The 27,951-nt window shown below is 52.7% G+C and overlaps 1 protein-coding gene across 3 annotated transcripts in view; it reads right to left on the reverse strand.

The window, feature by feature from the left end:
• Sh3pxd2a (SH3 and PX domains 2A) overlaps positions 1-27,951 on the reverse strand; it is a 198,869-nt gene that overhangs the window by 30,973 nt on the left and 139,945 nt on the right. For 2 of the 3 annotated variants that reach the window (XM_032892160.1, XM_032892158.1), the window contains exons 7-8: positions 21,767-21,811; positions 15,575-15,706 (exon numbers count right to left, since the gene is read on the reverse strand). In XM_032892160.1, the coding sequence (XP_032748051.1) occupies positions 15,575-15,706; positions 21,767-21,811 (177 nt within the window). The remainder of the gene's footprint in view (positions 1-15,574; positions 15,707-21,766; positions 21,812-27,951) is intronic. The other variant, XM_032892159.1, reaches the window with a different exon arrangement.

The following is a 27,951-nucleotide window of genomic DNA, read 5'->3' on the forward strand; positions in this document are numbered from 1 at the left end:
TACTTGTGATAGTGTCTGCTTCAACTGACAACTTAAAAAAAATATAAATATGCTCTTCAGGACTTCCTGTGCCATACACTGAATGGTAAAGCACTGTCCCGAGTAGAAGGTAACTGGGAAAAAATACACAGCAATGCCTTGAGGTTCTGCAAGACACAGCGGCAAGTTCAGCAAGATAATCGACTAGGTCAGATTTTTCCCTTAAACAAAGGCTCTCAGCCAACTACTGACACTGTAGGAACCCCAGTGAACACTTTCTCCTCGACCCATGTGGAGTGAGAGAAGAGAGAGGAGACAAAGAGCTACTCGGCAGGTGTCCAGCAGAGGTGTGTGTGTGTGTGTGTGTGTGTGTGTGTGTGTGTGTGTGTGTGTGCGTGCGTGTGAAACACTGACTTAGTGCTGTGGCTTAACATTCTGCAGGCCCTGGGCTACACACAGCTTGGCCTTCAGCAAACTTTGAGGTAGCCTACAAACTACTTCCTTCTGAAGAATGGGAACAGACCCCTGCCCTCCTTAACCTAGGGCTGCTCTAAGGTAATAGATGAGAAACTTGCTTTGGAAAGTCTCTGGGTTGCTGGAGGATGGGGGAAATTCGGGAGCTCCTCTGCCAGGGTCTTGAAGGTCACCTAACCCTGCCTGTCAGAGAAAAAGGATGGGAAGTAACTACCACTTGGCTATTTTCTTTCTCTGTAGCCACATGGGATTTAAGTATTATTCCAATTTTACAGATAGAAAGCTTGGAGCAGACAGACAGCTACATGTTAGTCACAGGCTGGCTACTTAGTAGCGTGGGAGCTAAGCACTAGTATTTCATGGTCCCTTGGGGGAAAAGATTTCTGCCTTGGTCTTTTTGGCCCTGTGGGACTTGCAGTTCTCTCTTGTGTTGGCTTCTCTGTTTCGTCACTGCGTTCAGGCCCTGTCCTTCAAGCCACGCCTTCCCTCTCCACTGCCACTATGGCTTCCTCTCCTCAGCTGCCTGCACTCTGACCTGAGGTCTGAGTTGACCGGGGCCCCAACTGGAGTAAGAGATCTCTGGGAACATCTTGTTGCTGAGTTTAGCGTCTTGCGGAACCCCCAGTCTGGCTTGGGTGTTGGGACAGAGAAGGGGCTTAGCCAGTGGTTATTGAGAGCACAGGCTTCTCCCTTCTCTGATCTATGCAGTCACTCTGGTCCTCTCTGCACAGGCTCAGGATCTCCCACGCTCAGCTGCTGGGGTCCACGTGAGCTGGTGCTGGGCTGTTTCTCCTCAAGCCCCATGTCTCTAGCCCAGTGCCTTCTGTCCTGCTAGAATGAGTGCCACGATTCCTTGGGCAATTCTTCTCCTCCAGCTCCCCAATGTTGGGAAGTCACGGACAGTACCTCCTCTCACTCAGGGAGATCTGACCCAGGGAACTGAAACACAGACTGTTATTGTTGGCTGTCTAAATGGCCCTAGCCATGCAGGAGGCAGACACTCCCATCCATGAGAGCTGGAGCCCCTGCAACCTGGTGGTGAACCCAGAGGGAACATCTCTACTTGGCCTCTCCTCTCATAGGAATGGAAAATCGAAGTTCAGGGAGGACAGAAGGCCACTCACTAGGGACAGGCCTACTCCCAGGTTAAGGATCCTAGAGGAATCGGGTAGGGAGGAGGTGCCCATCTGAGGAGGCCATGCAGACTAGCCACAGGCTCCATTGGGACCATATGCACAGGTTCACACACCAGGACCCACAAAGTAGCCCTTCCCTTATGGGCTGCTGTCCCAGAGACCTGCTCCCCTCACCCCCGAGAACACAAACAGCTCCTTGCCACGGCGTCCTACCCAGTACCTATAAAACCAGAGGGTTGGTTCCTGGGTACTGCACAGCACATGTGAAGGCCATGACTGTTTGGTGTGTACAGCCGAGGTCACATTACTACACTGTGCAGGACTGTGGGGTGATAATCACAGGAAAGGGTACCCTGCTCTTTGCCTGGCATAAAGGTAACCCTAGACCACGCACCCGCCATATGCAAAGGCATCTCCTACTCAGAAAGCAGCAAATCACTAAACCACCTTGCCCTGGGATGGCTATCTTGGAGCCTTTGAGGAGTTTGTAGTAAGAGGCTCTCTGAACTCCCTGCTCCCCCTCACTTGCATGTTTCCCGGCACTAAGTTTGTTTCCTTGGTTCCTGAGAGTGTGTCTAATGTGAATGCTACCCCAATGTCAGAGAAAGATCAGGACAAACCAGCTCTACCCCTAGTCTTACTACATACTCTCCACAGTGATTGGCCACACAGTGGTGATTGACACACAGGATTACCAATGAGAGAGACGGCTCTCCCAATACTACCAACACTAGAAAGGAGGGGCATGAGGAATGTTTTCTTAGCTGAGCAATGATGAGTAACTCTGTTTCCTCTTTAATTCTTCATGAAGGTCTTTGTAACACATCTCTGTGCCTGGCACAAGCAGCAGGAGATAAAGGTCTGTGTGAATAAATGAACAAAAGCTTCTAGTGTCTCTCCTGACTACATACCTGTGTGTTTGCTTGGCTCTGGATCGCTCCATTCTGAATAAGGCTGATCAATAAGCTCTCTTCCAGCAGAGAGGAGAGAGGAGGCTGGGGAGGTAACTGACTTAGACTGCCCTCCACATTCTCATCTCTCAGCTGCCAAGATGTCCAGCCAATTCTGACCTCTCAGAGGGGGAACTCCAGTCTAGAAATACTCTTCCGTGAGAAGGCCTAGCTAGAGTCTAACAGCAGAATATGGGGAGCAGAGATGAGCTATGAACACCATCCTCTAAATATACTCTGTCAATGAGAGGCCCGAGACACTCCCATCTAAGTTCCTAGCCCTTAGCCACAGCATGCTACAATGTCATCTCACAGAAAAGAAGCCGTATTGATAATAACATGCAGTGTCTCTGTCCACTTCCTCCTGGCTTGGCCTCTAGATCAGAACCTGCCCTTGTTGGCTTAGATCTTGTCCAGTTCCTCCCACACCCCCGGAACCACATCTACAGGGTAAGATGATGGGATGTCTTCATGGGGTTTGAGAGAAGGAGCTGTTCGGGGCAGACTGGACACAGGTCTAAAATGCTCCCTGTGGCCATGCCAATGTCAAGAGCCTTTGACTCACTGTAAGCAGAGGCCCTCTGGATCCAAGAGGTAAGTTTGTATTTGCCTAGCCATTGAGGCCTAGGACCGTGCTGGCCCTAGAAGCAGAAGGGAGTAAATACTTATAAGGGAGCCAGAGAGGCAAGAGCCCTGGATACTAAGTTTCCTTATGCAAAGCCCAGATGAGAGCTAAACTCCCTAGATCTTTTCCAATAATGGCTGGTTACAATCCTACTTTGGCAAAAAGGTCCACACAGCCCCCAGGGTCTGCTTAGCGCCTGGGCACCATGCTCTCACTCAAAACCACGGCTCTTGCCACACTAATGCCTAGGAGTGGGTGAGTATCTGAGGTTTGCCTGGGAAGCACCAGCTGAGGCAGGGGGAAAGGATGAGAAGTAGCCCCCACCCCTGGGGCTAGGCTAGACCCCAACACCCCGTGTGTTAAGCTATATTCTTCTTTGAGACAGCCATCGGGCCCCCTTCAGCACATACTGTGAAAGTATATGGAATACATGCAGAAAATGCCTGGATACTTGGACGGTGAGTGTGTCAGTAGAGAGGAAGTCCCTGGAAGACAGGAATGACTCTGGGAAAGTGGGATTCCCTCCCACCCCCACGTTCACCTCAAAGAGAAATGGGGAAGGCAAATTGCTCGGGCCAGTTCCCAGGACCAACACCAACAGAGCTCAATGGAGCTCTCCAAAGCTGGGCCTATGAGAAGGCTCCCCAGCTTGAATTCTGGCCTCTTTAAAGGCTAGAGCTATGGCTTTCACGGATCTTGTTTAAACTTGAGAGGGTGGGGGAGGGGCCGAGGGAAAATACATTCTTCCCCACCAAAGCCAAGAGTCTAAGGTAATACTTCTGGTTGTAAGTGATCGCAGTCTGTTTGTGATTATGGCTCCGGCTTTCTGGCAGGGCAGCCCTGGAACCCCGCAGTCTTGCTGACGGGAGGGACGCTCTCCCTCACTTGGGTAATCTTGTCCTCATCTGACATGACCAAAGACATTCATCAGCCCCTCTGCTTCCAACAGTTCTCCATGGCAACTCCTCAAAAACATTATTTAAAGAGGGGGAAAAAAGCCACCCCAAAACCCTATCATGAAATTCTTTCTGTTCCAGGCACGGCCAAGAGAATCCAAGAAACGCCAGCTGCCCCAGTGGCTGATGTCATCTGCAGGAGGGAGGGGGCACTGGACCACCCTCACCCCCTTCCTTTCATCAGGGAGAACAATGCACGCACACATGGAAGCCCCTCTGCTGCCCCACTAAGAAGTGGCTCAGGGGAAGCTCAGCTGTTCTCTCTCCGGAAATTTAATCTGCAAAGCATTTGGCCTCGAAAAGTCAATTCCAAAGGTGTCCAGGAGCCCACGATCCTTGTGATCATTGTTACCAACCCAGGGACGCTTGCAGCCGCTGACCCATTTGGCAGCTGGGGAGAGCTAGCTGGGGGATGGTCAACATGGCCGCTTTCCCCTCCCCCGGGCCTCCTGTGTGGAGAGAGACCGTATGTTTACACAGGCCCGGGGGTGAGGAGGTAGCATAACTCTAAGATCTCCACACCATGGGACAAAGAGGCTAACTTCTGGCTTAGTTGATAAAAGCGAGGGTGGTTAGGGAACTGGGGAGCTCCGGATCAAAGCAGCAACTGTGGCTACTGCTGTTACCCCTCTACCCTTCACATAAGGGCAGCTGGTGTTCTAAGGGACAAAGTGGCTTGAGGTCACCCATTAACTGGTAGTTGAGCTTAGAGCCCAGATTGACCAAGAACACCTTATGCTCAGCCTGACTTCTCTGAGTGCTGTGCCAAGTGGCAATCCCTTGACCCAGTCAGTGCCTCGGGCAAGGAGTGGGTGTCTGGAGCTGGCCGGGAGCACCACCAGGCTAGAGAGAGGTTAGTTGGTCAAGCCATGATAGGAGCCTGTAGTTCATGCTGTAGGTGCTGGCTGGGTCAGTGACCTAAGGCCCCATGTTCTTGCCACACTTGGCTTACTATCGGTCTCCTCCCAACAAACTGGCTCAAACCAGCCAACAACTCAAGTCTGAGCCATGGGCAGGCTGGGGCCCTATGAGAACAGGAAACAAATGAGAAAGTCAGAGTGTGCGGGAGTGCCAGGCCTGGGTACCTAGCCAACTGCCACAGAGACTTTCTTGAAAGTAGACTGCAGGGCCCGAGTCTGGGGTCTGACAGGGACTCAGCCAGCCACGGGCAGTACTGCATCCTCTGGAGGACACCAGCTAGCTTGTCCCTAGCTTCACTCTGGAGCCTAGGCAAGACAAGCAAGTCTGCATTTTCTAGCCGTCTACGCATACATGTTAGGGAAATGCGTCTCTAAATACACAGAACTGGAGAAGTGAGTCTAAAATCTAGCCTCAGCTACAGCCTAAAGGGCCCAGTTGGGAGCAGTGGTTTAGCAGGTAGGGTGGCCTGAAAGCCCTGCTCCCGTCCACTGATACCTGCTAAATTACTTCTAAGGCCTTAGGGGCTGGATCCCCAGTATCAAAGTCCCAGAGCCATGAGGCAGACCTGCCCACCTCCTTCCCTCTGTACAGCAGGGAGTAACTACTATTTAATAGCACACAGTAGGTCCTTTCAGCCTATTTACTGCAGCTGAACTCAGCCACTCAAGGGCAACCTCCTTTCTTTAGCCAGATCTTATCAGTCCTTTCCACCTATTCAGCCTGCGGGCAACGCCTGACTTCTCCATCCTGGCAAGTTGCCCGCCACCCCTTTGTTCAAGACGTGCTTTCTTCAGAAGCCTTCTCTCCAGCCCAGCACCGAGCCTCCACAAAACCCACAGTGCCCAGTCCATGGGCCATCTTGAACCCTAGACTCCTGTGGTCAACCCCACCTTGCTTTTGTCTTTACATGGCAAATGTAATCAGCTCACAGTATCTGGATTACACATGGTGTCTCAGGGACGTCACGGTCAGCAAGGGCAAGACAATGGTGGATTCCTGTCCGTTGCTCTGCTCCAGTCCTATGCATGCCCACAGGGTACACAGTACATTCTCGAAGCCTGTCAACTACGGAAGCAGGATTTCCCTGAGTACTGAAGGCTGGCGTAGAGGGAAGAGAGGAGACAAAGATGGGGCAACTATTCCATATGGTATGGGGCTGGAGGAGAGGGGCTGGGATGGTTCTGTTTGGTTATGAGCAGAGAAAGGCAACATGGACTGGAGGTACCTGGACTAATGCCAGGGAGCACAGCTCAGATTGTCCCAAGCCCCTCCAGACCTACCACTCACGTGGTCCAGCCTCTCCTGAAGGACCCGGGGAGCCAAGGAGGAGAAGGCAGGGCACCTTCTCCACCCTCCTTCAGAGTCTGACCTGCAGCCCTTGGCCTTTTCCTGCTCCAGAGGAACTGACCTCTGCTTCCTAGCATTTAGGGTACGGAGAAGTCACACGGCAAAGCTTTCTGGGGTTTGCCCTTCCAAAGAAGCAAAGGGCTGCAAACACTTGGGCTCCTGACCTAGACTGACAATGCTACATAAAGCTCATGCCTGACTTCCTGACTGTGCATCCTGGGCAAGACACCTCACTTTTCTGGGTTTCAGTTTCCTCCTGGGAGAGAGAGGACACCAAGCCCCACCTTGTCTCTCACCAAGAGGTTTTAAAAATTGCATGCTTTTCTATCCTGTGAAACTTAAAATATTATGATTCAAAAAGCGGTGACCTTGGAAAATGCTCAAAATCCCCAGCTAGCTGGCAGGAGCAGGCATTTCCCCAGGTGGCCTTGACCTCTCTGCTGAGTCCCAGCAGGCATCGGGGAGAACAGACATTCAGACTTCTGGCCACTTAGGTTTCAAGCCACGGCGAGCCAAAGGTGGCTGTGCCGGTGAGGACAGACCGGACCATAGGAGAGGGAGACACAGCTACCATGCCTCAGTCTCGGATCTAGGCACCGTTTGCTCACGTTACCACTAGTCCTTGGCAGACTGACTCTGAGTTTGGCTTTCTGTCAACCCCTGTGGCTCTCCTGGGCCATTTCCCTACAATCCAGTCCAATAGAAGCTTGAGAGAAGCAAATGAATCTTAGCAGAAGCCTGAGAGATGCCCAGCTAGGACGAGAGAGCGTGGGCTGAGACAGTGAAACTCGAACGATAGTTTCTTATCACACAATTCCATCGGAACCTGAGCTATAGGAACCAGAAGTTTCCCTCCGCTTTGGGGGACTCAACGGGCTCCAAGATGGGGAACCCATGGATCAGTGATCCCCACAAGGTCTTTCAGGTCACATGAGCTAACTGGGTCACCCTAATTGATCCCCACCTTAAGGCTAGGATTCTCGGTCAGCACTGGACACCTAGAGGATGAGGTTATGGAATCTGAAAAGATGCTGATAGGAATGAGGGTGGTTGCCGTGGGCTACCCTCAGCTACCACAATGATTACTGAAAACCCTAGTGCTGAAGTGTGTGATATCAGCAGCCACAGGGTAAGCTGGGGAGAGAACAGGGAAGGGACAAGTTTTCAACCCAAATTTTCCCTGAGGTTCTGACAAATTACACTCCCCACAAAGTACCCTGCACTTAGCTAAAGCCCATTACGTAAGAGCAGAGGACTCATGGGAAGAGCTTCTCCCTGTACTTCAGCTGGGGAGCGAGACCTGACACTTCTACTGGGGACAAAGGTATCCGGTCTCGTGTGTGTGTGTGTGTGTGTGTGTGTGTGTGTGTGTGTGTGTGTGTGTGTGTGTGTGTGTGTGCCTGTGTGTGTGTGTGCGTGTGTGTGTGTGTGTATGTACTGGGATGTGGGTGGGCTCCAGAGGTGTGTGCGCCCAAAGGTAAGAGTGGACAGAAGAGTCAGGCCACCTCTGTCTACAGAGACAGCGTCAGGTGAAGGTGGCTGGCAGCCCTTCTTGTCCAACCTGAGCAGGTTGGAAGTGAGACAGAGGGAAAGTCCAGTGCTGTGCCCTACCCTGCCACTTGGCAGCTGGTTCCTGGCATGGGGTTGGGAGCACTAGGTACTGACAAACTCTTGGATGCCTTCCTAACACAGCCATGGCTCTCATAGCTTGAAGGAAGAACTATTTCTAGAGTCTCCTTGTCCCCCAACACCTGCTCCTGCTGCCCTCCTTGAGAGCCAGGAAGATGGGTGCCAAGCTCTCGTCAGATAGCCCTCCTGCTTACTGAAGCTTATGGCTAATTGGCATAGGGCTGCCCAACTTTCCACATTGCTTCTGCTTTGAGTGCCTAGTCCCTGCCCACCACCCCACACTCCCCTCTGCCCACTGGAATGTGGTCATTTTCTAAGGCTCTTCCAGAACCCACCCCCCCCGCACCCCTTTCCTGGGCCCAGTCTTGGCCGTCAGCACTTTTTAGCTCCGTACCAGATACAGAACTCTGATGGTCAGCATGATGGCAGCCTAGGTGGGTCTCCTCACTGCCGGCCTTGTGTAATACATCTTGGTTGAAGGCATCTGTTCTTGGGTCTGCCCTCTGTTACAATCCCTTTTTTTTTTTTTTTTTTGTCACAGGCTGGGACAAGGACAACTGTGCAATTAAGAGCTCCAAAGGAAGCGGCTCTCTGGCAGGTGTAGTCCTAACATCATGGGCAGTGATCCTTCGGCTGTCTCTGCCTCACAGGGCCTGAAGAGCTGTTAGAACCACCAAGTATAATCCACTCTGGCCAGGACGGTAAACTGTGCTGTACCAGTGCGGCATGGTTTTGTTTTGAGACAGATCTCGTACAGTCCAGACTGGCCTCAAAACTGCTAAGTAGCCAAGGATCCTCCTCTCTCTACCTCCCAAGTGCTGGGATTACAGTTGCCTACCACCACACGCAGTTTATGTGGTACTAGGGGTCAAACCAGGGCTTCGTGTATGTTAGGCCGACACTGCCATCTAACACCACCTCAAAGTTCCCAGTCCAGGGTCCTAGCTGTGCTATTATGCACTGACCACTTGCTGTGTCTCTGTCCCTGAACACAGAGCCCTTTTGGGTTAGAGCGTTCCAACTTCATAGCACTGTACGGTTTGTCCCCTGTTACACAGGTAAGAAAAATCAATGCTTGGAGGATCCCAGAAACTTCCCAAGGGACACAGGGTAATCAAAGACACAACCAGGTTCATCCATCTTGAAGCTTGAGATTTTCATCTGGAGACGATTTTGCAGTCTCAGTTTTAAGAGGACCTCTGTCCTACAGTGAATAAAGACTGGGCTGATGGGACCCGGGGCTCGCTTGCTTAGGGATTTATGCTCTCTGGCCCTTTCTCCTCCAGCTGGTGTCACGAAGTGAACGCACTGCATACCAGAGATGGCCTTGGACCAGAGTGGACTTAGGAACTGCTGATCAGACAAAGGCAGCAGGGACACACATGCATTTAGGAAGTGAAGAGCTATCAGAGAGCAAGGCTTTCGGACACTCCGACAGGACCTTGTGAGGGCCAGACAACACCTCCAAACGACGACGCTGACTCAGGGAGCCTCACTCCTACCAGGCTGCTTTAGAGATAGGAATGTTGGTTCGTTAATCTGCAATGCACGAAACAGCCAAGCAGGTCTTTACTGGGGTGTCTCTTTCTTAGGCAGCCCAGCCTGGAAGTCTGAGTCAGCATTCCGGTTGTTCCTTACTCAAGCAAAGTGTCAGCACAAGACTTAGAAGCTAAACAGAGTCAACTTAAGACAGGGGAGAGCACCCATAAAGCCTTGCCAAGTGGGTGAGGTCGGTCAGTGGGTAGGGCTGCTGGCCACCGAGACGACTTTCATCCCCAGGGTTGACCGGGTAAAAGGAGAGAACCAATTACTGTGTGATCCTCCAAACTCTACATGGAATGATGTGGCGTAAGTGCCCCCTGGCAGCTCCCTACTCCTAAGAAATAAAAGTGAAAAAAAAAACAAAATTAGAGCTACCCTATCCTCACCATGCAGTCCACACCTTAAGAGTTTGAATTCTCATAGCTATTAAATATGAACCCTGTGGGTGTATAAGCGGTTATCACAGTGCCCGAGACAAAGGGACTATTCAAATAACATGAGATAAACTAGTGAGTACCACGGACAGTATATGTCCTGCCCTTATAAACAGTCCCTGTGATACAGATGGCTGCCCTCGTTTACTTTGGAAAAAGAAAACTGAAGGGCTGGAGAGGTGGCTTGGCGGTTAATAGCACTCGTTCTTACAGAGGACCGGCATTCACATTGCAGCCCCTGTATGTCCATCAATAACTCCAGTTCTGGAGAACTGGGTGCCCTCTTCTGGCCTCTGTACGTGGTGGACATACACACATGAAGTAAAACACTGACACACATAAAATCAATAATTCTAAAAAACCAATTTTTTTGAGAAGCAAATTGACCCTTGTTCCTAATGCCAGGGTAACATTGGATTTTCTTTCCTCCCCCTGCCTCTCTTTCTTCCTTATAGTGCTGAGGGTGAAACCCAGGCTCTGCGCATGTTAAACAAGCCCTCCACCACAGAGCAGCCTCCTCAGCCCACAGCATTAGATCTGAAACCCAGCATTTGAATTCCAGGTTCTTCTTGCATACACACTATCTGCTTACATGCACAGCATCTCGAGTAAATGATTGCAGACAGCCATGTTTTGGGGTCCCTCTTACCCAAATGGCTCTCTTACACATGCCTTCTATCTGACAGGGAGAAATGCAAACATTTGTCCCACAAGCTGGGTGACCTGAGTTTGATCCTGGATTCCTAGAATCTCCAGTGGAAGGAGCAAACCAACTCTGAACACTGATCCTCTGATCTCCACAACGATGTCTGTTCCCTCGCTCTCCCTCTCTCTCCTCTCTCCCCTCCCCCGCCCTCTCTCATACACACAGTAACAACAAAACATCCCTCCAACAGTCGCTGCTGGAGAGGTTACCTAAGCAGTCCTAATCACACACCTGTGTCGACTCTTCTGGATTCTGCTGATTGAATTAGGGCTATATATCTCATCTAATTGGCTGACAAGAAGTCAGTCAGATTCGTGTGTGTGTGTGTGTGTGTGTGTGTGTGTGTGTGTGTGTGTGTGTAATTACAACAGGATATCTCCCTGAGTTTCTCAGATGAGCCTCTAAGTAGACTCAAATGATTCTCCTGCCTCAGCCTGCCCACGAGCCAGGGCCGCAAGTGTGCAAGTTTCCAGATCAAACTTTAAAATATGAACTCAGAACCGGTGGCTACAGCGAATGGTTGGTAGCTATCTCAACAGAAAACTCAGAGGCTGGAGGTATACAAATCACCCAGTGTAAACAAGCAGCCATCTTGGGTGAACGAGAGAAGGATGGCCTGTGTGCAGTGAGAAGAAGTGTATGGCTGTGTTCTGAGTTCTGTAGTACCAAAGAGAGAGGGAGCAGAACACACACACACACATACACACACACACACACACACACACACACACGCGCGCGCACACAATCCATATGTGTGCACGCATATACAGTGGATGCACATACACGTGCACACACATGTACACTCGAGCACAAGCGGGAGGCAGAGACAGAGCCAAGAAAGGACAAAAGCAAGCCTTGCTGACCTTTGCTCCTGGAGAGGCTGGGACTCACATCTTACTCTGGGCTCTGTGAGGTTCTCCCCTAGTCTTCCAACAGTCTCCTGAGCAAGTTAGAGGAATTTCCAGCCTTCAGCCACAGACCAAATGTACTCAACACTGCTTGGGATAAAGATTCCCAAGGCTTAGTTTTCTCACTGGGAATCTGACTGGATGACAAGAGCTCAAAATCCCTCGTTCCCAAGGAAGGGTGAGAGAGAGCCTTCCGTGTATCACGCTAATGCCAGGAAGTAAGTGAAGACTCGGGATGCAAGCTGAAGCAGGAGGAATTCTGTTGACTCATCTCCACGCTCCCTGCCCTGGCTGCAGTCTTGGAAGGAAACAATCCTAGAAGGCTGGAGGCAGTTCTGCTCAACATGGAAACTAGCGACCAGGACCCTGACATCACCAGCATGCAGATGTCAGACCAGCTACGCCTGCCAGAAGGCGCAGCGGATGCGCTCTCCGAGATACAGGAAGGTCCTACAAGGAGACATTTCAGGTAGCAAAGGCTGAAGGGCCAAGGGGTTCCCACAAAGAAACGGTGGCTGTTGCAGGCCCTGGTGTGGCCTGCTGGAAACTACCAAAGCTGGGCTATGTGATCCCACTGGCCAGAGAATAGTCTTCCTACATGCCCTCTTTCTGTCTAATCGAGAAAGGCGCTTGTGACCTCTGCCCATACATGTGATCCTCGGGGACACATCAGCTTCTTGAGATCCTCCTCTCAACCAATGCCTGCCTCCAAGTTCAAAGAATCCGTTTAATCACTACTGCCCCGCTTACCTGAGAACAGCCATCTTTTGCCAAGGATGTTCCAGGGAGACCTCTGACCATCCCGGCCTCTATGTCCCTAATCCGAGTACGGTCGACACGGGATACCCACTTGGCACTCAAGACCAGAGGATTCTCAGCCTCCCCCCAGGGTCTTTGTGGAGGGAGAGACCTCAGCTTTTGGAGTCTAAGAATCACCTAAATTCTTTGCTTGTTACTTTAGGTACAGAAGGTTAAAGTGCCTCCCACCACAGGGGACTATTCCATGACGGTCGTAGAATTGTCCTATTCAGTCTGGAGCCTGGGGACTGGCACTTACTGTTCATGGGCTTGGAGTCACCTTGCAGACAGACCACTTTAGATGGACGGCAGCCACACATGGTGTTGGCGTGTCCACATCCCACATTACCTTGTGGCTATAGTTCAGGTCAACAGGGGACCTCTGACAAATCGGCAGAGACGGAGGTTGCCGTGCATCTCCATGGACCCTCCATCTGAGCAGCCCCCCCCACTCTTACCCCCCCCACCCCGCTAACTGAGAGAGTACTCAGGCAGAGGCCTGCACCCAACGGGAGGGCTGGGGGATGGCAGTCGATGGGGCTGCCGCCCAACAATGCCAGTGGAAATGTCGTAACACACTCGCCATGTCCCAGGTCAAAGGCGTCACAACTGGGTCTTTGTTCCGGAGCTCATAAGCCTCACCCCACCACTCCCTCCAAAACCAGCTCACAGGATGCACACGCCTCGCCTCACCTACAACCCCCACGGTCCAGCCTCCAGCTTCCTCGCTAGAGAATCACTTCCCAGGATCTCAAGTCTGGTCGTCTTTCTCTCCTCTATCCTGTCTCTCTTGTTAAGCAGGATGTACATCTGAGCGAACGCACAGACAGACAGACAGACGGCAGACCGGCAGCCACAGTACTCCAGGTCCATGTCCAAACACACATGCAGCTACACAGCTTTCTCTACCAGAACAGTAGAAAAGCCCCAGATAGAGAGGCTCTCTCCATCTGATACCTAGGGCCATACTGGATCCCCCAGCGGTTCAGACACAAGGTAGGGCTTTGGGGACTGTTCAAGCCTCTACTTCCAAGCAGCCACGAGGTTATCTTCCCGTTACAGAAGGAACAGGTAAGGCCCAGGGAAATGAAGGGTTCTGAAGTTACCCATCTATTGGTAACAGCTAGAATCTAAGCACAGCAGCTCTCTTATGAGGTCTCTGTGCCGAACTGGGCTGCTCAGAGGACTGGGCTAAGCAGGAAAGCAGGTCTCTCCACACTGTTTCTAACATAGACTCACACTACCTTCCCCGAGTTCTTCCTTCGCCCCAGGCAAGAGTCCATGGGTTACAGATATGGAATGGGAAGGGAAAAGGCAAATGAATCCCTGGGGTATATCTTTTCACAGGGCCTGTTTAGCCTCGGATGGCCTCAAACTCACTCTATAGACCTGGCTAGCCTCAGTCACAGACTCTGTCTGCCTGTTCCTCTTGAATGCTGGCATTAAAGGCATGTGCCACCACACTCACCCTAGACTCTTGGAATCTCGTAGCAGGACTCTTCTGTCATCATGGCCAGTGGCTGACAGACCCCGAAGACTCAGAGGGTCACACAGCAGTGGTGGCGTGGCAGGGCACATGTGGTAGCAAGAGAGTCCCCAAGGAACTAACCATGCATTCAAAAGTGAGCTCCTGCTTTTCCTAGGAACAGCCTCCCAAGTGAACAAAGCTTCCCTCCCCTGTCGCCTTTCCTTCCATTGTGAGAGATCCCTCAGGAGGCCTCAGAGACTCAGGACACAGAGAACCCCCAAGGTAAAGTCAGCTCCCTTAGCGATCAGGGGGATGCAGCTAATGGTACCCCACTGTAAAGTTACACAGGAAGGAAACCAGTGTGGTGTTCACCCGGAACTGAGATCTGATACTAGGTCACGTTCTGTCACGTGTGTGCAGTGACACTGCCAACCACCCAGGCACAAAGACAGAGCCTGACTTCTCATGTGGCCTATGAGGACACCAGCCTCAGGAGGGGGAGTCTGGCCCTGTGCTCCCCAAGAATGTCCACTGAGATTTCTTTAGGGTCTCTGCTGCTGCACAGAGGCATTATCTGGTATACTGTCTCTGACCTCAGGAGACTTGTTTCCACTCTAGCTTTCTGTACCTCAGTCATTCCATCTATAGAATGGACACAGTGACCCTTTGGGTTGTGTTCCTTTCAAAACATTAGAAGGGAACAAAGACAGGCCTCTCTCTTGAAGGGCCCACAGATGTCATCCCCGAGGTACACCTATATACAGGGCCTGCCCCCAGCAAACCGAAACTGAAACCGAAATAAGATCCCAAACTTGTTCAAGTGCCACCCAGAAGGCTGTGGGCAGGCAGCAGAGGATGCTGTGGTTTCAAGGACCCTCTGCCCTCTGAGAGCCTCGTGAGCCTGCGACAAGGACTAACAGACGTCTCTCCATCTGCTGAGTATGCCTTTTCTTGCCAAGGGCATCAAAGGATTCTGGTCCACTACGCAAAAACCCTGGAGCCAGCAGATCCTGGCAAGCCATGGGCACGGTCTCTGTCAGCTCCTAATGACAAAGTGGCCTGTTGCAGGACCCCTCCAGCAACTGGCTTCATCCAGTGCCTGGGCCCTCTTCCCAAGTCCTGGTGGCTTCCAGCTCAGCAGGAGGCAGTCAAGCTCACCACCCACTCACTGCCCAGACACTAGCCAACCTCCCACAGGGCCTAGCCCTTCCTCAGACATCTTGCTAGGGGTCTGGGGACCCTGGAACCCATTGTGATGTCATGCTTGCCTTCTCCACCAACTGGCTGGGTCCTCCCACTCCTGCCGGATCCTAGCTGGCAGACAGACAGTTCAACTGGGAAAGCTGTCATTGGGCACCCCTGAGCTAAAGCGACCATCGCCTCTGGGCCTCAGATGGCACGGGGTCCGCCCCTGAATAAGGAACGGATGCTTCCATGCCACCTTGGCCTTGCATTAGCGCAAGCCGGCTAATTAGCCTCAAGCCAGGGAGACATTCTTCCACCACCAGGCAAACTGCTGGCCTGCAGCCCAAACCAACAGGGGAACTTCAGACTCCTCGGCCCTCTCCCTCTCCCTGCCAGATGGAAAGAACGTATAGCTAGCTGCAGAGGTGGGGGGAGGAGGAGAGGAACAAAAACCCAGCCGGGCCCAGGAGCCAGGCTGGAACCAGGAATGGACCGCCCCGTAGGCCAGGCACTCACCGCTTTCGTTCTTCTCGATGACATCTACCACCTCCCCGGCCTGGAGGCTCAGCTCCGAGTTCTCTTGTTTCTTATAGTTGGACACCACCACGTACTGTTCCAGGATCATGGGCTCGGCGTTGGTGTCGGCACCTGGCGAGGGCAGAAAGCACGCGGTGAGCCAGCGGCCAGCTGTAGCCCCGCGTCCGGGGCGCCCTCCGTCCATCGCCCTCGAGGGAGGCTGCACGGTCGCCAGCTCTGCACCGCGGAGCAGCCCGTGGCCAGGGCTCGCAGCTTGCTGGGCCCCAAGGACAGGCCATATAGCAAGGCCCCACACCGGCCCGCTGCACTGCGGGGACCGGGGGACATGGGGAGCCAGGGGACGGGGGAGGAGAAGGGGGTGGAGAGAGGCAGAGACAGGCAGAGACGGAAGCCAAGGAAATTGAGGGAAAAGCCTGCTGCTGCGTGTGAAGAGTTAGTCACAGGCCGGCATGGGGGAGTCTGCAGAGAGGCCTGGGGCCTCCCATCTCTCCAGACTCTTGGGCTGGCTGGGGTGTGAGAGGAGGGCCACAGGAGCACAGTGGGCGGCCCATGAAGGCTGAGGCCAGAGCACAGGGGAGAGAAAGGAGAGAGAGGAGTGGGAGGTCCAGGAGGCTGGCTGCCTCTATCCCAAGCCTGTAAACCCAGAGAGAAAAGGCAGCAAGGCTCCCCTCCGGGAGGGAGAGGGAGAGAACTTCTCTACAGCCTAGGTCCAGCAAAGAGTCAAGAGGCTTTGAGGCCGCCAATCACTAGGGCTTACTCGCAACCCTTAAATAGAAACACATGAGACCCGTCGAATGAGGAGCTGGGGGTGGAGGCAGGGGATGGGAGGAGGGCCCAGACTGTTTACTTGAAACCCAAGAAGAAAGTCCCAGCGCCAGCGCTGGCTAGCCTAACACGCCCCCCCACCCCCCACTTTTCCTCAAGTTCGGCTCCATTCCTGTCCTCCTGGCTCTGGAAGGGCCAGGCAGACAGCAGCCTTACGCTCTCCAGAGGAGCCTTCCTGGGCCTCTCTGCCATCACAACCAGCAGAGGCTCCCCTTGTCTTTAAGCGCTGGGCAGTTTTAACAGCCTCAGAGTCAAAGGCTGAGGTGTATCAGAGAGAGGGCCAGTGAGCCCTTCTTTGGGGAGCAAGGCAGTTCTTTGCCCTGTTTGGCCACCGTATCAGCGTGGTATTCATTAACCAAGTGCCAGGCTGGAATACAGACAGGCTGGGCGCCCGTCTCAGATTGAAGGGTATAATGGCTTCATGTGCTGTCAAATCTTTTCTGCTCTTCAACTGTCTTTGGACACTCCCAAAGACAGAATGCCCTGCTAGCATCCACATTATATGAGTCCACAAGCCAGAAAATGACTAATCACCTCTTTCAGGAAGTCTTCCCAGACGATCCACCACCAGGGAATTCCTAGTACATTTCTTACAACCGTGTACTGGTCAGTCAGCCTGTAATTCCCACCCTAGTGGCTGAGGCAGGAGAATCCGGAGTTCAAGGTCAGCCCCTGTTGCCCATCAAGAAACCTGTCTCAGACCCAGAACAAATGCAAACCTCTACCAATGTTCTGGAAGGTTGGGGCTTAATGCCACTAGTGTGGCCATAGAAATGGCCCTAGTGTTTCCAGTCTCTTATGGTGCCTCACCCTTCAGACACACCCCTCCCGCTGCATGACTGAGTCTGACTCACATGCCAGGCAGGTATGGCTTCAGTCCACCTGGAGACAGCCCTTTTCTCTTCGTTTAACTCATAAATTAGTGAGAGGCTCAGAGAGGTACTCAAGAGGCTCGTGCAGCTCCCACAGCTCACAGACAGCCAAGACATAGTCTTTTCAAAGGTTCAAGTCCAACTCTCTTCTAACCACAGAATCCTGATCTGTTTCCACACACACTGTCCTTCTGACACAATGACCCAATGCCTAGAAGCATTAGGAGCCTTTTAAATCCCCCAACTCTGAAGCCCAGGCTTCAGGGAGCCAGCTTTAATGGGTGGGGCCTCTCTGCATGAGTCACTTTGCATAGCCTATCCTGTCCCACGGTTCAGATATGTAGCCAACGTGAGATGCACTGTTTAGACCTCTGTGTCTTTTGTGAGGAAGGGTCTGTCAGGGTCTGTGGCCAGGGAATGCCAGGAGAGTCAAAACAGGCTCTTCTGGGAGGAGAGAGCAACCCACAGGTCTGGTACTTTTCTCCCTCATGATGTGGGCTTTGGAGCCCCAGCTGGGCCCTTAGGAGACTCAGAGGCTGAGGTGTTCCCCATGATTGCACACGGGCAAGCCCCAGGGAGCCCCAGCAAAACCAGAATTGTATTTCAGGCAGAAATGGAACCAACAGCTGGGCAGGAGGGCAACCCGGCCTCTGTGATGTCAGTAGCTTCTGCACCAGCTAGCAATGGACTGGGCACTGGGCTGGCGGATGCCATCCCCTACCCCTCTACCCCGCCCCAGACTGTGCCCTGGGGAATATTGGTGCTTGTCTTGTCACTGCAAGTGCAGAACAAACTAAAAAGCGACCAGACACCAAGGGGACCTTAAGTGTGAAAAAATGAGTGAGGAGAATACAAGACCCAAATGGGGGCGTGGGGGCCAGCAGCAGGAGTTCTGTAGCAGGCTGAGATCCAGGCCGATCGCATGCAGGTCCTCATCGGGGCCTCTTGGGGTCAGTCCACATTCAGCACACAGCTGCAGCATCGTGCTCAGTTCTCACAGTAACCTTCCACACAGTAGGCTCCACACTGCCTCACGTTACACGTGTGTAGCCTGAATATCACGAGGGACGCAGTCTCCTCAGCTGGGACGGTACTCGAGGCCGTGCCACCAAGCACATCCTTAATTCCTGCGGCACACATGGCCTACAGGTGCCATTGATGCTTAGTCTCTAGGAAGGACCCTGCCCCACCCGAGTCCCCAGACACCTGGCACACAGGTGGTGCCCGGTGAACACTGGGCTTTGGGAGTCTTACAGACTCATGCTGTCGCCTCGACAGACTAGCTGGGGCATCCATTGGTGGTAGGTACTGCCAGGGCATCCACTGGTGGTAGGTACTGCCGGGGCATCCACTGGTGGTAGGTACTGCCGGGGCATCCATTGGTGGTAGGTACTGAGTGTGTAACTTCCAGAAAGATGCTGTGACTGTGTGTCCGTCTGGGTAAAGCAGGAAGGGCCTGAGTTCCCAAACAGGGGGACAATAGATGACTGAACAGGAAGGAGGAAAGGGGTGAGAAGCTGAGGCAATGAGGAGTAAGCAGCTCTGGGATCTCGGCCAGATGGTGGACAGGGATGTGAGGACAAAGATGAGGTGCCAGCGAGGGGACAAATATCAGCTCATTTTGATACAAGCCAAGAAAAAGCTGAGGCAAGATTTCAAAGCAGAGGAAAATCTACACACCCACAGCCCTCGTCCACAGTCTGCCTAGAAAACTGGCTGGAGCCTCTGACGGCTAGCATTCTGGGAACTCAGGAAGGTAAAGCGAAGAGAACTTTCTCCAGGGTCACACAGCACACACAGACAACTGTGAGGTTCTTTCTCTCTCCTCCTCTTTCTCCTTCCACCCCCAGTGCAAATGCTCCCAGCTCTCCCCTCTGGCATCTACCTCTTGGGGTGTCGCTGCGTGGCACTAAGAGCAGGTAACCAGATGAGAAAAGGCTTGGTGGTGGGCGGTGACGTCATCTGTGGCGGCAGCTCTGGATCCCCTCCAAGGCAGGCAAGGCCTGGAAAATTGGGATCTGGAGGCGTCTGCCTGAAGGAGGGGGAAGGAGCCTCTTACGCTCAGACGACGAGGTTTTGGCTCTGCTCGGAGGGGTAGACCCTTCTAGAAAGCACTGCCTCTCCTGTGTTAGAATGGGAATTTGCAACAAGAGGTGGAGCCTTACGCATTATTAGAGTCCTTAGCTGGGCCCTACCTTAGGGTCTCTGCCCTCCCCCTGCCTCAACACCTATATTCCAACAATAACCATCTGAACAGAAATGTGCTCAAGTTTGCTGTCAACTTCAGTTTCTAAACTAGGCCTCTGTCAAGTCGTCTCTTGGCCCCACACCCTCAACGCCTCCTCATGATTTAAAAGAATAAGAGGAAAACTCAAGCCCAGCCTTTCTTGTGATCGGTGCTCCCCTGGCCTTCTGACCCTCCTTCACCATTCCATGTAGCATTCATAATTCAGCACATGTACCGTGCATCCATGATGTCCCGTGTACATTCTTCCTAAGCCTTTCCTGTAGGCCCTACCTCTGCCCAACACACTTTCCCATCTCAATTCTACCTAAGCACCTCTGTCCCTTAGGAAGCTCCCTTAACACACCAGGCATGGCGTTTCTTGTTCTCTCCTGGGCTTTTGGGTGGGAATGGCTCTCCAACCGGACCATGTGCTTCAGACTAGTCATCTCTGATACCGGTGCCATAGGACATGATCCAGACACAACCATTACCCAACATTCCTGAGCACAAACTTGGCGTCTGTGTCAGAGGCTCTGCAGTGCGGTCCTGCCTTGCCCTTGCTTGCTCTGTGACCGTGGGGAGGACACTCACCCTTCCTGAGTTTAGCTTCCTCATCTGTAAACAGAACAGTACCTCGCGGGGCTGATCCGTGAACGCACTGAAGTTACAGGGGCTAAAGCCCCGTGTGAAGTCCAAGCAGCTGTTTAGAGAGCAGAGGCTATGGGAGACTTGAGAGGAACTAAAGACCTCACTGCCAGAGGCAGCTCATGGGAAAAGCCACCGTGCCAGGAGGGTTAAAGACCGTCCTCTGCACTATGCCTCTCCTAGACCCACCTCCAAGCAGGCATGGGTCTACCAGCTGCAGAGACCCAGCCCAGAGCCTCCCAGGCCACTCTGGGTTGGATGCCAGGCTAAGAGGCTCAGGACCACTGCCCATTGGGATCTCTGGCATCAGCCCGTCACCTCTGAGTTTCCTGTTTGAGAGAATTCCCCCAACATTCCAAAAGGGAAACCGAGGCTGGGAGACTGTAGCCTCGGACTCTAAGTTGGCTGGCCCTACCACTCTAGAGTGGGGATGAGGGGGGGCTACCTCTGGTTCCAGAGAGTGAGACTCCTCTTGAGAAGCCAGGCCTTGTGGGAGCTCTGCCACAGGTTCTCCATGACACTCCCAAGCCTGGGCATCCCACCAAGACCCAACGGTCCTCACAGCCGGTTCCTCCCAGGCTGCACTGGGCCTGCTGGCCTCCCAGCTATACGTTTGGTGAACAGAATGTATTGCTGCGAGCCAAGTGCGCTCTGGCTCATTGGCGTGATCCGAGGGGAAAAAGGGACGGGAGCCCAGTGATTAGCTCAGGCCAGCGTCATAGGGAACAGGACAATCAGGAGGGAGGGGGCACTGCCTTCTCCCCTGGCATCTGTTCCAGGATGCTCAACACCAGCCTCACTGCCAACAGCAGCGGTGGGAGGCGGGATTCGGGGTGGAGCTTGAATTTCAACCCAGCAACTGGCCCAAGACCCCTTCTTACCCTCACCATCTACCATACCTCCCAGCCCCTCAGCTTGAATGTTTGCTCTTAAAAGGGAAGGCTCCTGTAGACCCTTCTGGAAATGCCATCCATCTTCCGCCATTGACTGCTATCCATGGGTTTTGCCACAAAGGCAAAACTGATTCTCCGTCCAGATGGACCAGATACAGGCTAAGTCCCCGGGCACCTCACAGGGCAGCTAAAGGCCTTGGGGCAATTCCACGGTCTGGACTACTGGGAAACGGAGGCTATGGCCCAACCCTTCACACTCACAGGAAGGGCCCCCTCCTGTACTCCAGGTCTCTCTGCTCCCCGGAGAGATCTCTGGAAGGTAGGTTTGGTTATCAGGGGCTGACTGCCTCAGACCAGAGATGGCTACTCTCCTGGGAAGGTCAACGTGAGAAGGCCAAAGATGACTGCAGCCCACCCTCATCCTAGCACAGAAATGCAGAGGCGGCGTTCCATGCCTTTGGGGAGGCTGTGTGACCCACCCAGGGCAGCACGGGCAGGGCACTGGGCCGGTACACACTCTGATACTTGGTCACCACTCTACCAGGCTCCGAGGCTCCTCTGAGGACTGGAAAGAGTTCTCCGTGCAGGCTGGGGGCCCAGGGAGTGGGGAAGCTCCGCATGCAGATGAGGAGAGGCATGCCTAAGGGAGCAGCTCCTCAGCACACATGCCGGGACACACATGTTTACACGCATGCACGCAAGGCGGTACCTGTCACGTCCTTCTTGGGAGACTCAGCCCAGCTGGATAACCACACTTCCAAGTCCCCGAGAGAGCAAGGAGAAGCAGGAGAGAAAAACCGTTAGGCAGGCAGGAGGGCCACCGGAGCGTGGCTGCAGACACTGAGGTTCAGGGCGCCCTGGGCGGAAGGCGGGGGAGGGGAAGGAATGATTTCCTGGCTGGGGATGGCCGCTGGGCGTGGGCCTGTATGATTACAGAGGCTGGCTGGGATAATGAGGTGTCTGTCGAAACACAGGATCCTCTGAAGCAGACTCCCGACCTAGGCCCTCCCTGCAGTGGGATTCGGCTTTACTGTGGGCTGGAGAAGCCTCTGAGGTCATGTGGGAGGCTGGTCCCCCGGGGCCTGGTGGCTCTGTGGACTGTCAGGGGCCAGCAGGCTCAGCAAACGAGACCCAGGACCTTGAATGTCAGGGTAGTTTTCAAGTACATACCACGTGTATATGCCTTGCAGCCTTTTTTTAAAAAAAAAAATTTATTTATTTTATGTATATGAGTACGCCATTTCTCTCTTCAGACACACCAGAAGAGGGCATCAGATCTCATTACAGATGGTTGTGAGCCACCATGTGGTTGCTGGGATTTGAACTCGGGACCTCTGGGAGAGCAGTCAGTGCTCTGAACCACCAAGCCATCTCTCCAACCCTCATGCCTCACAGTCTTGCTCAGTTCTTGCCACAGCTGCACTCAAGGGAGGAAGCAGGCCCCAGGGTGCAGAAAACCTCCCTACAGCAGAAGCTCTCAACCTTCCTAATGCTGTGACCCTTTAATCCAGTTCCTCGTGTTGTGGGGACCCCCTCTACTCCCCCCACACATGATATATTTTTGTTGTTGTTTCATAACTGTAACTTTTGCTCCTGGTGTGAATCATAATGTAAACATCTGAGTTTTCCAACAGTCTCAGGTGACCCTTAGGAAAAGTCACTCAAAAATAGCAGAGGGGTCACGACCCACAGGTTGAGAACATGGCCGTACAGCGCCCTTCACACTGAACCCAGGAGCTAGTGGCCAGGAGATGAGAGCCAGACTCAGACAAGGGTATCCTGTCTGTGCCTCAGCTTCCTCATCCAGGAAATGTGGTTATGTTGTCTCCTGCCAAGAGTGAGGATAAAATTGAAGTGCTAGAGAAGAAATGTCCCTATGGGCTCGACGGGGTAGGAGGCCATCAGCACTGTGATCTGTGACGGGGTAACAAAGCTCCTCTCACCTGTTCACTGCTAAGAACATTCCTAATGCTCTTAGTGTGCGTGCATGTGTGCATTGGGAGTGCACGCCACAGGGATAACCTTAGTGAACTGGTCCTCTCTTCCCACTTTGCATGTGTTCCAGGGATCGAACTCTAGTTCAGAGGCTCAAAGGTCACCATGAATGCCAGAGGTCACTACAGGCACCATCTGCTAGTGATGGACCATTTCGGCCTGTGATGGATTCAGGAGTTCAACACATACCTCTGGCCTCAAAGTATTAGGGAGACATTTCTCAGGTAGGAAGGAGATAGAAGGGACCCATTCCTGGAGCAGAGCCCTGCTGCAGGAGACATCACAAGGCTAATTAATGTTGGGCTGCATATGCGCAGGAAACCCTAGCAGGGTCGCCTAGCACTGGCCCTGCGGTTGGGGGGAGCCTGCAGACCTCTTCACAGCAGGTAACAGCAGTCAACATCGATCCAGCCTCTGTGGTCTACCAAGCTTTGTACTGTATACGTCGGGTAAGGACTATTCAGTTACCGTTCAAGACAAACCTACAACAGGTACTGTTATCCCTCCGTTTGGCAGATACACTGAAGCAGAGAGATCAAGTTACTCTCGAAGGCTACACAGCTAATACAACGCCCATCTTTTGCAGTCACACAGACCAGGCAACCAGAGTTTAATGCTATCACGCCAGCTCTGTAAATTGCCTACACCCAGAGAACTGGGAAGCAGATATTTCATTTTTTACTGTAAACCCAAGGGTGAGTTTGTGGAGAGTTTCAAGGACTCTGCAATCTGAGACCTGGGTACAGACTCAAGCCCCAACCCTTTCAGGCTCCACCCTTCCAGGCCCCGCCCCTTCTAAGTTCCACCCTTCCAGGCTCCACCCCTTCCAGGCTCCACCCCTTCCCAGGCCCCACCCATTAGGGAAAGTTACTTAATCTTTTGGAACCTATTGTTTCTAAAGTAAATTTCTTTTCCATAAATATTTTATTCTATGTATAAGAGTGATTTGCGGGGTTGGGGATTTAGGCTCAGTGGTAGGCGCTTGCCTAGGAAGCACAAGGCCCTAGGTTCAGTCCCCAGCTCCGAAAAAAGAACCAAAAAAAAAAAAAAAAAAAAGAGTGATTTGCTTGTTCATTTGTTTGTGCATCACTTGCATGTCTGGTGCCTGCGGAGACCAGAAGAGATATCAGATCTCCTGAAACTGGAGTTACAGATGGTTGTGAGCCACCAGAAGAGGGGTGCTAGGAGCCAAACCCTCTGGAAGAGCAGCCAGTTTTAAGCACTGAGCCGACACTCCAGCCCCTCAAAGCCTAGTCTTGAACTTGTAAAATTCAGGATAAAGTGATATGCCTACGTCTTGGCTACTGTGAGGAATGAATGATACCTGCAGGCAACATGCGGCCTCCTTGTCGACAGTGTTACTAAAGGTTAACCATGGCGCCGGCAACACTTTCCACGGTGTAGCTAGCATGAGCTCGGCTCTCAGCTTCATTCAGCTCTGAGAAGGGCACCTGGGAAGTCATGCACTTCCCATGCAGGGATGACTGAACGGCACACTGCATGACACACACACGTAGCTGGCAGGACTGTCCTCAGGGAGCTGAGACAGGGCCGGGTGACATACTGAAGACTACCAAGGCTCTAAGTAGCTGCAGACAAGGAGGGCTGAGAGCAGAGTGGGGTGGGGGTGGGGACTGGCCTGCCTGAGTCCACATCTTGCTCCCCCTCTCCCTTTGTGCTTCCCTTTGGGTTCCTCATGAAGTATTTTGAGAAAGGCAAATCTCTTCCAGTGTGATCCACAGAAAGGCATTGTGCCTGGGTGTCAACAGCCCAGGAAGAATTATTCTGTTAGGCCAGGGGGAAAAAAACGTATCTTAGGTGCCGGGGCCAGATGTATTCTGGGAAGACCACTTCAGTTCTACCATTATAGTGAAAAGTGGGCTGGACGCTATAAAAACTCGAAAATCCCAGCACTTGGGAGGTGGTGGCAGGAGACCAGAAGTTCAAAGCCTGCGTGGGCCACTTTGATTTTGTCTCAAAATATAAAGAGGGCTGGAGTGTGTAACCTCAATGGTAAAGTGTTTGCCTAGCATGTTGGAGGACCTATGGTCAATCTCCAGTATGCGCGTGCGTGCGCGCGCGCGCGCGCACACACACACACACACACACACACACACTCACTCACACACACACACACACACACACACACACACACACTCAATCAATCAATCATCCAGTGATTATAGTAAAAACAGTGACTAGGCCATCTTCCAATAAAATTTTGTTCACCTAAGCACTGGATAGGCCAGATGTGGCCAGAGGGCAGACACCTGAGCTCACACCCATTTTGCTTCAACCTCCAGAAACCAGGCATTTTCAGAAAATGGGATAGACTAGAAACAAGCCTGTCTTTTTTAAAAGGGATCCAATCCCTCGTTGTGAAGAGTAAATCCAGCCAGCCCTGGCAAGCTCTCTCCCAGGGTGGGAAGGACCCCTTCCACCTCGTTCTGATGAACAGAGGAGAGCCTCTGGCTTATACAAGCAGGCCCTCCGGCCAACAGGCAGACAGGGCTGCTGCTGGCTCAGGGGCAAGAGGCAGGCACAGCCAAGAAACAGCTGTGACCAACACAAACCAACTGCTGCTTCCCCCTCCCCCACTCCACTACTGACTGAGAAGCCAGGGTCCCGCAGAAAAGGGATGCAGCCTGCTACAACATGAGAGGTATGAGGTTGGTTATCTGCATGCCTGGCCTCGCTGAGAGGTAGCTCTTGGGCAAAGGGCTTGATTTTTCTGGGCCTCAACACCTGCCAACCACAGCATTCAGACCTGCTGGTCTCTAAGGTGGTTCTCTGATGTCCTAGACTTTCCTGGCAGAAACCCAGTACTCGCCATAACACACGAGATTAAATGAGTCCTGGAAAAAGACCATCTTCCTGGAGGGGGGGAAAGAAAAGAATCATTTGAACACAGGTTCAATTTCTGGAAAACCAAACCCCTAAAAGGAGATAGCTTTAAAAGCAGCGTCATGTTTGGATATGAAATATCTCCCATGAGTTTCTGGATCACAGGCCTAGCTGCTAGCAGATGAGCTTCAAGGAAGTGACTGGATCCTGAGGCCTTGGACCTCATGGAGAGGCAGAAAGAAGCAGGAAGTGGGACCTACCTGGAAGGAAGTACGTCATATCACTGGCTGCATGACCCAGCAGATGCAGTGTCCCTCCCATCCTGTCTCCCTCTTCCAAGCTGCAGGGAGGTGAGCAACTTGGCTCTACCACTGGCCCTCGTTGTGCTGCCTGGATGCTCGCATCTAGGATGCTCACAGCAGCTGGGATGCTCACAGCAGCTGGGATGCTAGCTGCCAGGATGCTGTAGCTCGCCACAGGCCACAACAATGTAGCCGAATTTGTTACATTTGCCTTACTGTGACAGGGCAGAAACAGCTGAAGAAACGAAAGCTTCATTTGGATCCACCGTTTCACGGTGGGGAAGTTCAGGACAGCAGGAGTGTGAATAAAAGCTGTTCACATCATGGTGGACCAAGAAACAGGAAGACAGGGCTGAAACTATGGCCTTTAACTTCCCAAGGCTGGTTCCTGGTGAGCGGCTCCCAGCAGCTAGGGCTGGGTTCCACAGCCTCTCTAAAAGGTGCTGCCAGCTGCAGAAGCAGTCAGAGCAAGAGCTGCAGATTCCTGACAGTGACCATGGTCAGGCATCTGTGACACCCAACTAAACCTGTCCTCCCTTTAGATCGTTCCCTGGGGTGTTTGCTCTATCCATGAAGTAAAACAATGAGCAGGGCATCAGGGGCAGAGATGGGTGGGGAGCAAGAGGAGCAGAGGCCTGGGCCTTGTGCTCACACTGCCATTTACAATGGCTGACGTGGGACATTTAGCAATCTGATCCTCTTTTCCTCCCATAATACAGTAGTGGAAAGGCCTGATACCACATCTTCTTCAGCACCCTTTCACACTCCCAGGACCCACTGCCTGTGAAAGCTCCCAGGCAGGTAGGAGGAGTTAGTTAGGCCTCTGGGATATGATGGGAAATAGATACTAGCAGAAGCTGTGTGGTCCAGGGTGATAAGACTGTAGAGACAGGATCTTCCTCTCATCTGTGTAGCTCACTCTTGCTACAACTGTTACTGCTGGCCACCAATACCAGCAAGAATCTAGGCCCAGAGAAAAACCCAGTCTCTGCAGGTGTGGCCAGACCCTCCTGGCAGGGATGAAGAGGAAGAAGCCAAGAATGACAGGCAGGTGTCCCTGAACCTCCAGAAGCTCCCACAGGTCTGGCTAGTCTAGATGAGGAAAGGACACCCCCTCTCCCAAGCCTAACCTTGAACAACTAGAGCACTGCAGGAGCCAAGCCCCGTACACCCCATCCAGTCCTCAGCCATGTCTGCAGGATGCCTCTGGAGGACAACCAGTTCCACATTCCAAACGAATAAACCTGGAGTGGGCTGCAGGCCTGGGTGGAGGACGGAGAGAGGGCAGCCAATTGCCCAAACTTTGACGGATAACGGTGAACCAAAGACTCAGGGGACCAGGGTGGACCACCCTTTACCAGTTTACACGGCTCAAGGATTCCTCAAGGATTCCGCCAGGCCCCGTGGAATGAAAAAATCTCTGTTCTCCCAGGCCCTTCCCTCCTTCCAGATCGCAGGAGAGGCCTCTCCCTCTTTGGGAATTCTATTGTTCATACCCGTGTGGCTTTAATATGAGCTTTTAAGTAGGGCTGCATGCTAATCGCCCCCTCCTTCCCTCGCTACAGTTCAACTCTGCACAGGGCCAGTTTCTGAAGTTTCTTAGACTCCGTGTGCTTCTTCCCCTTTTTGACGAGGCCACCAGGAAACCCAGAAAATGGGATAGACTAGATAGATAGATAGATGGCCACTCTCATCCTGGAGAGGCCAGCCCTGCATTTACTGGTAGCAGCAGCAGTAACTGTTTTCATGAATG

Source organism: Rattus rattus, chromosome 2 (genome assembly GCF_011064425.1).
Source record: "Rattus rattus isolate New Zealand chromosome 2, Rrattus_CSIRO_v1, whole genome shotgun sequence".
Classification (NCBI taxonomy): Eukaryota; Metazoa; Chordata; class Mammalia; order Rodentia; family Muridae; genus Rattus; species Rattus rattus.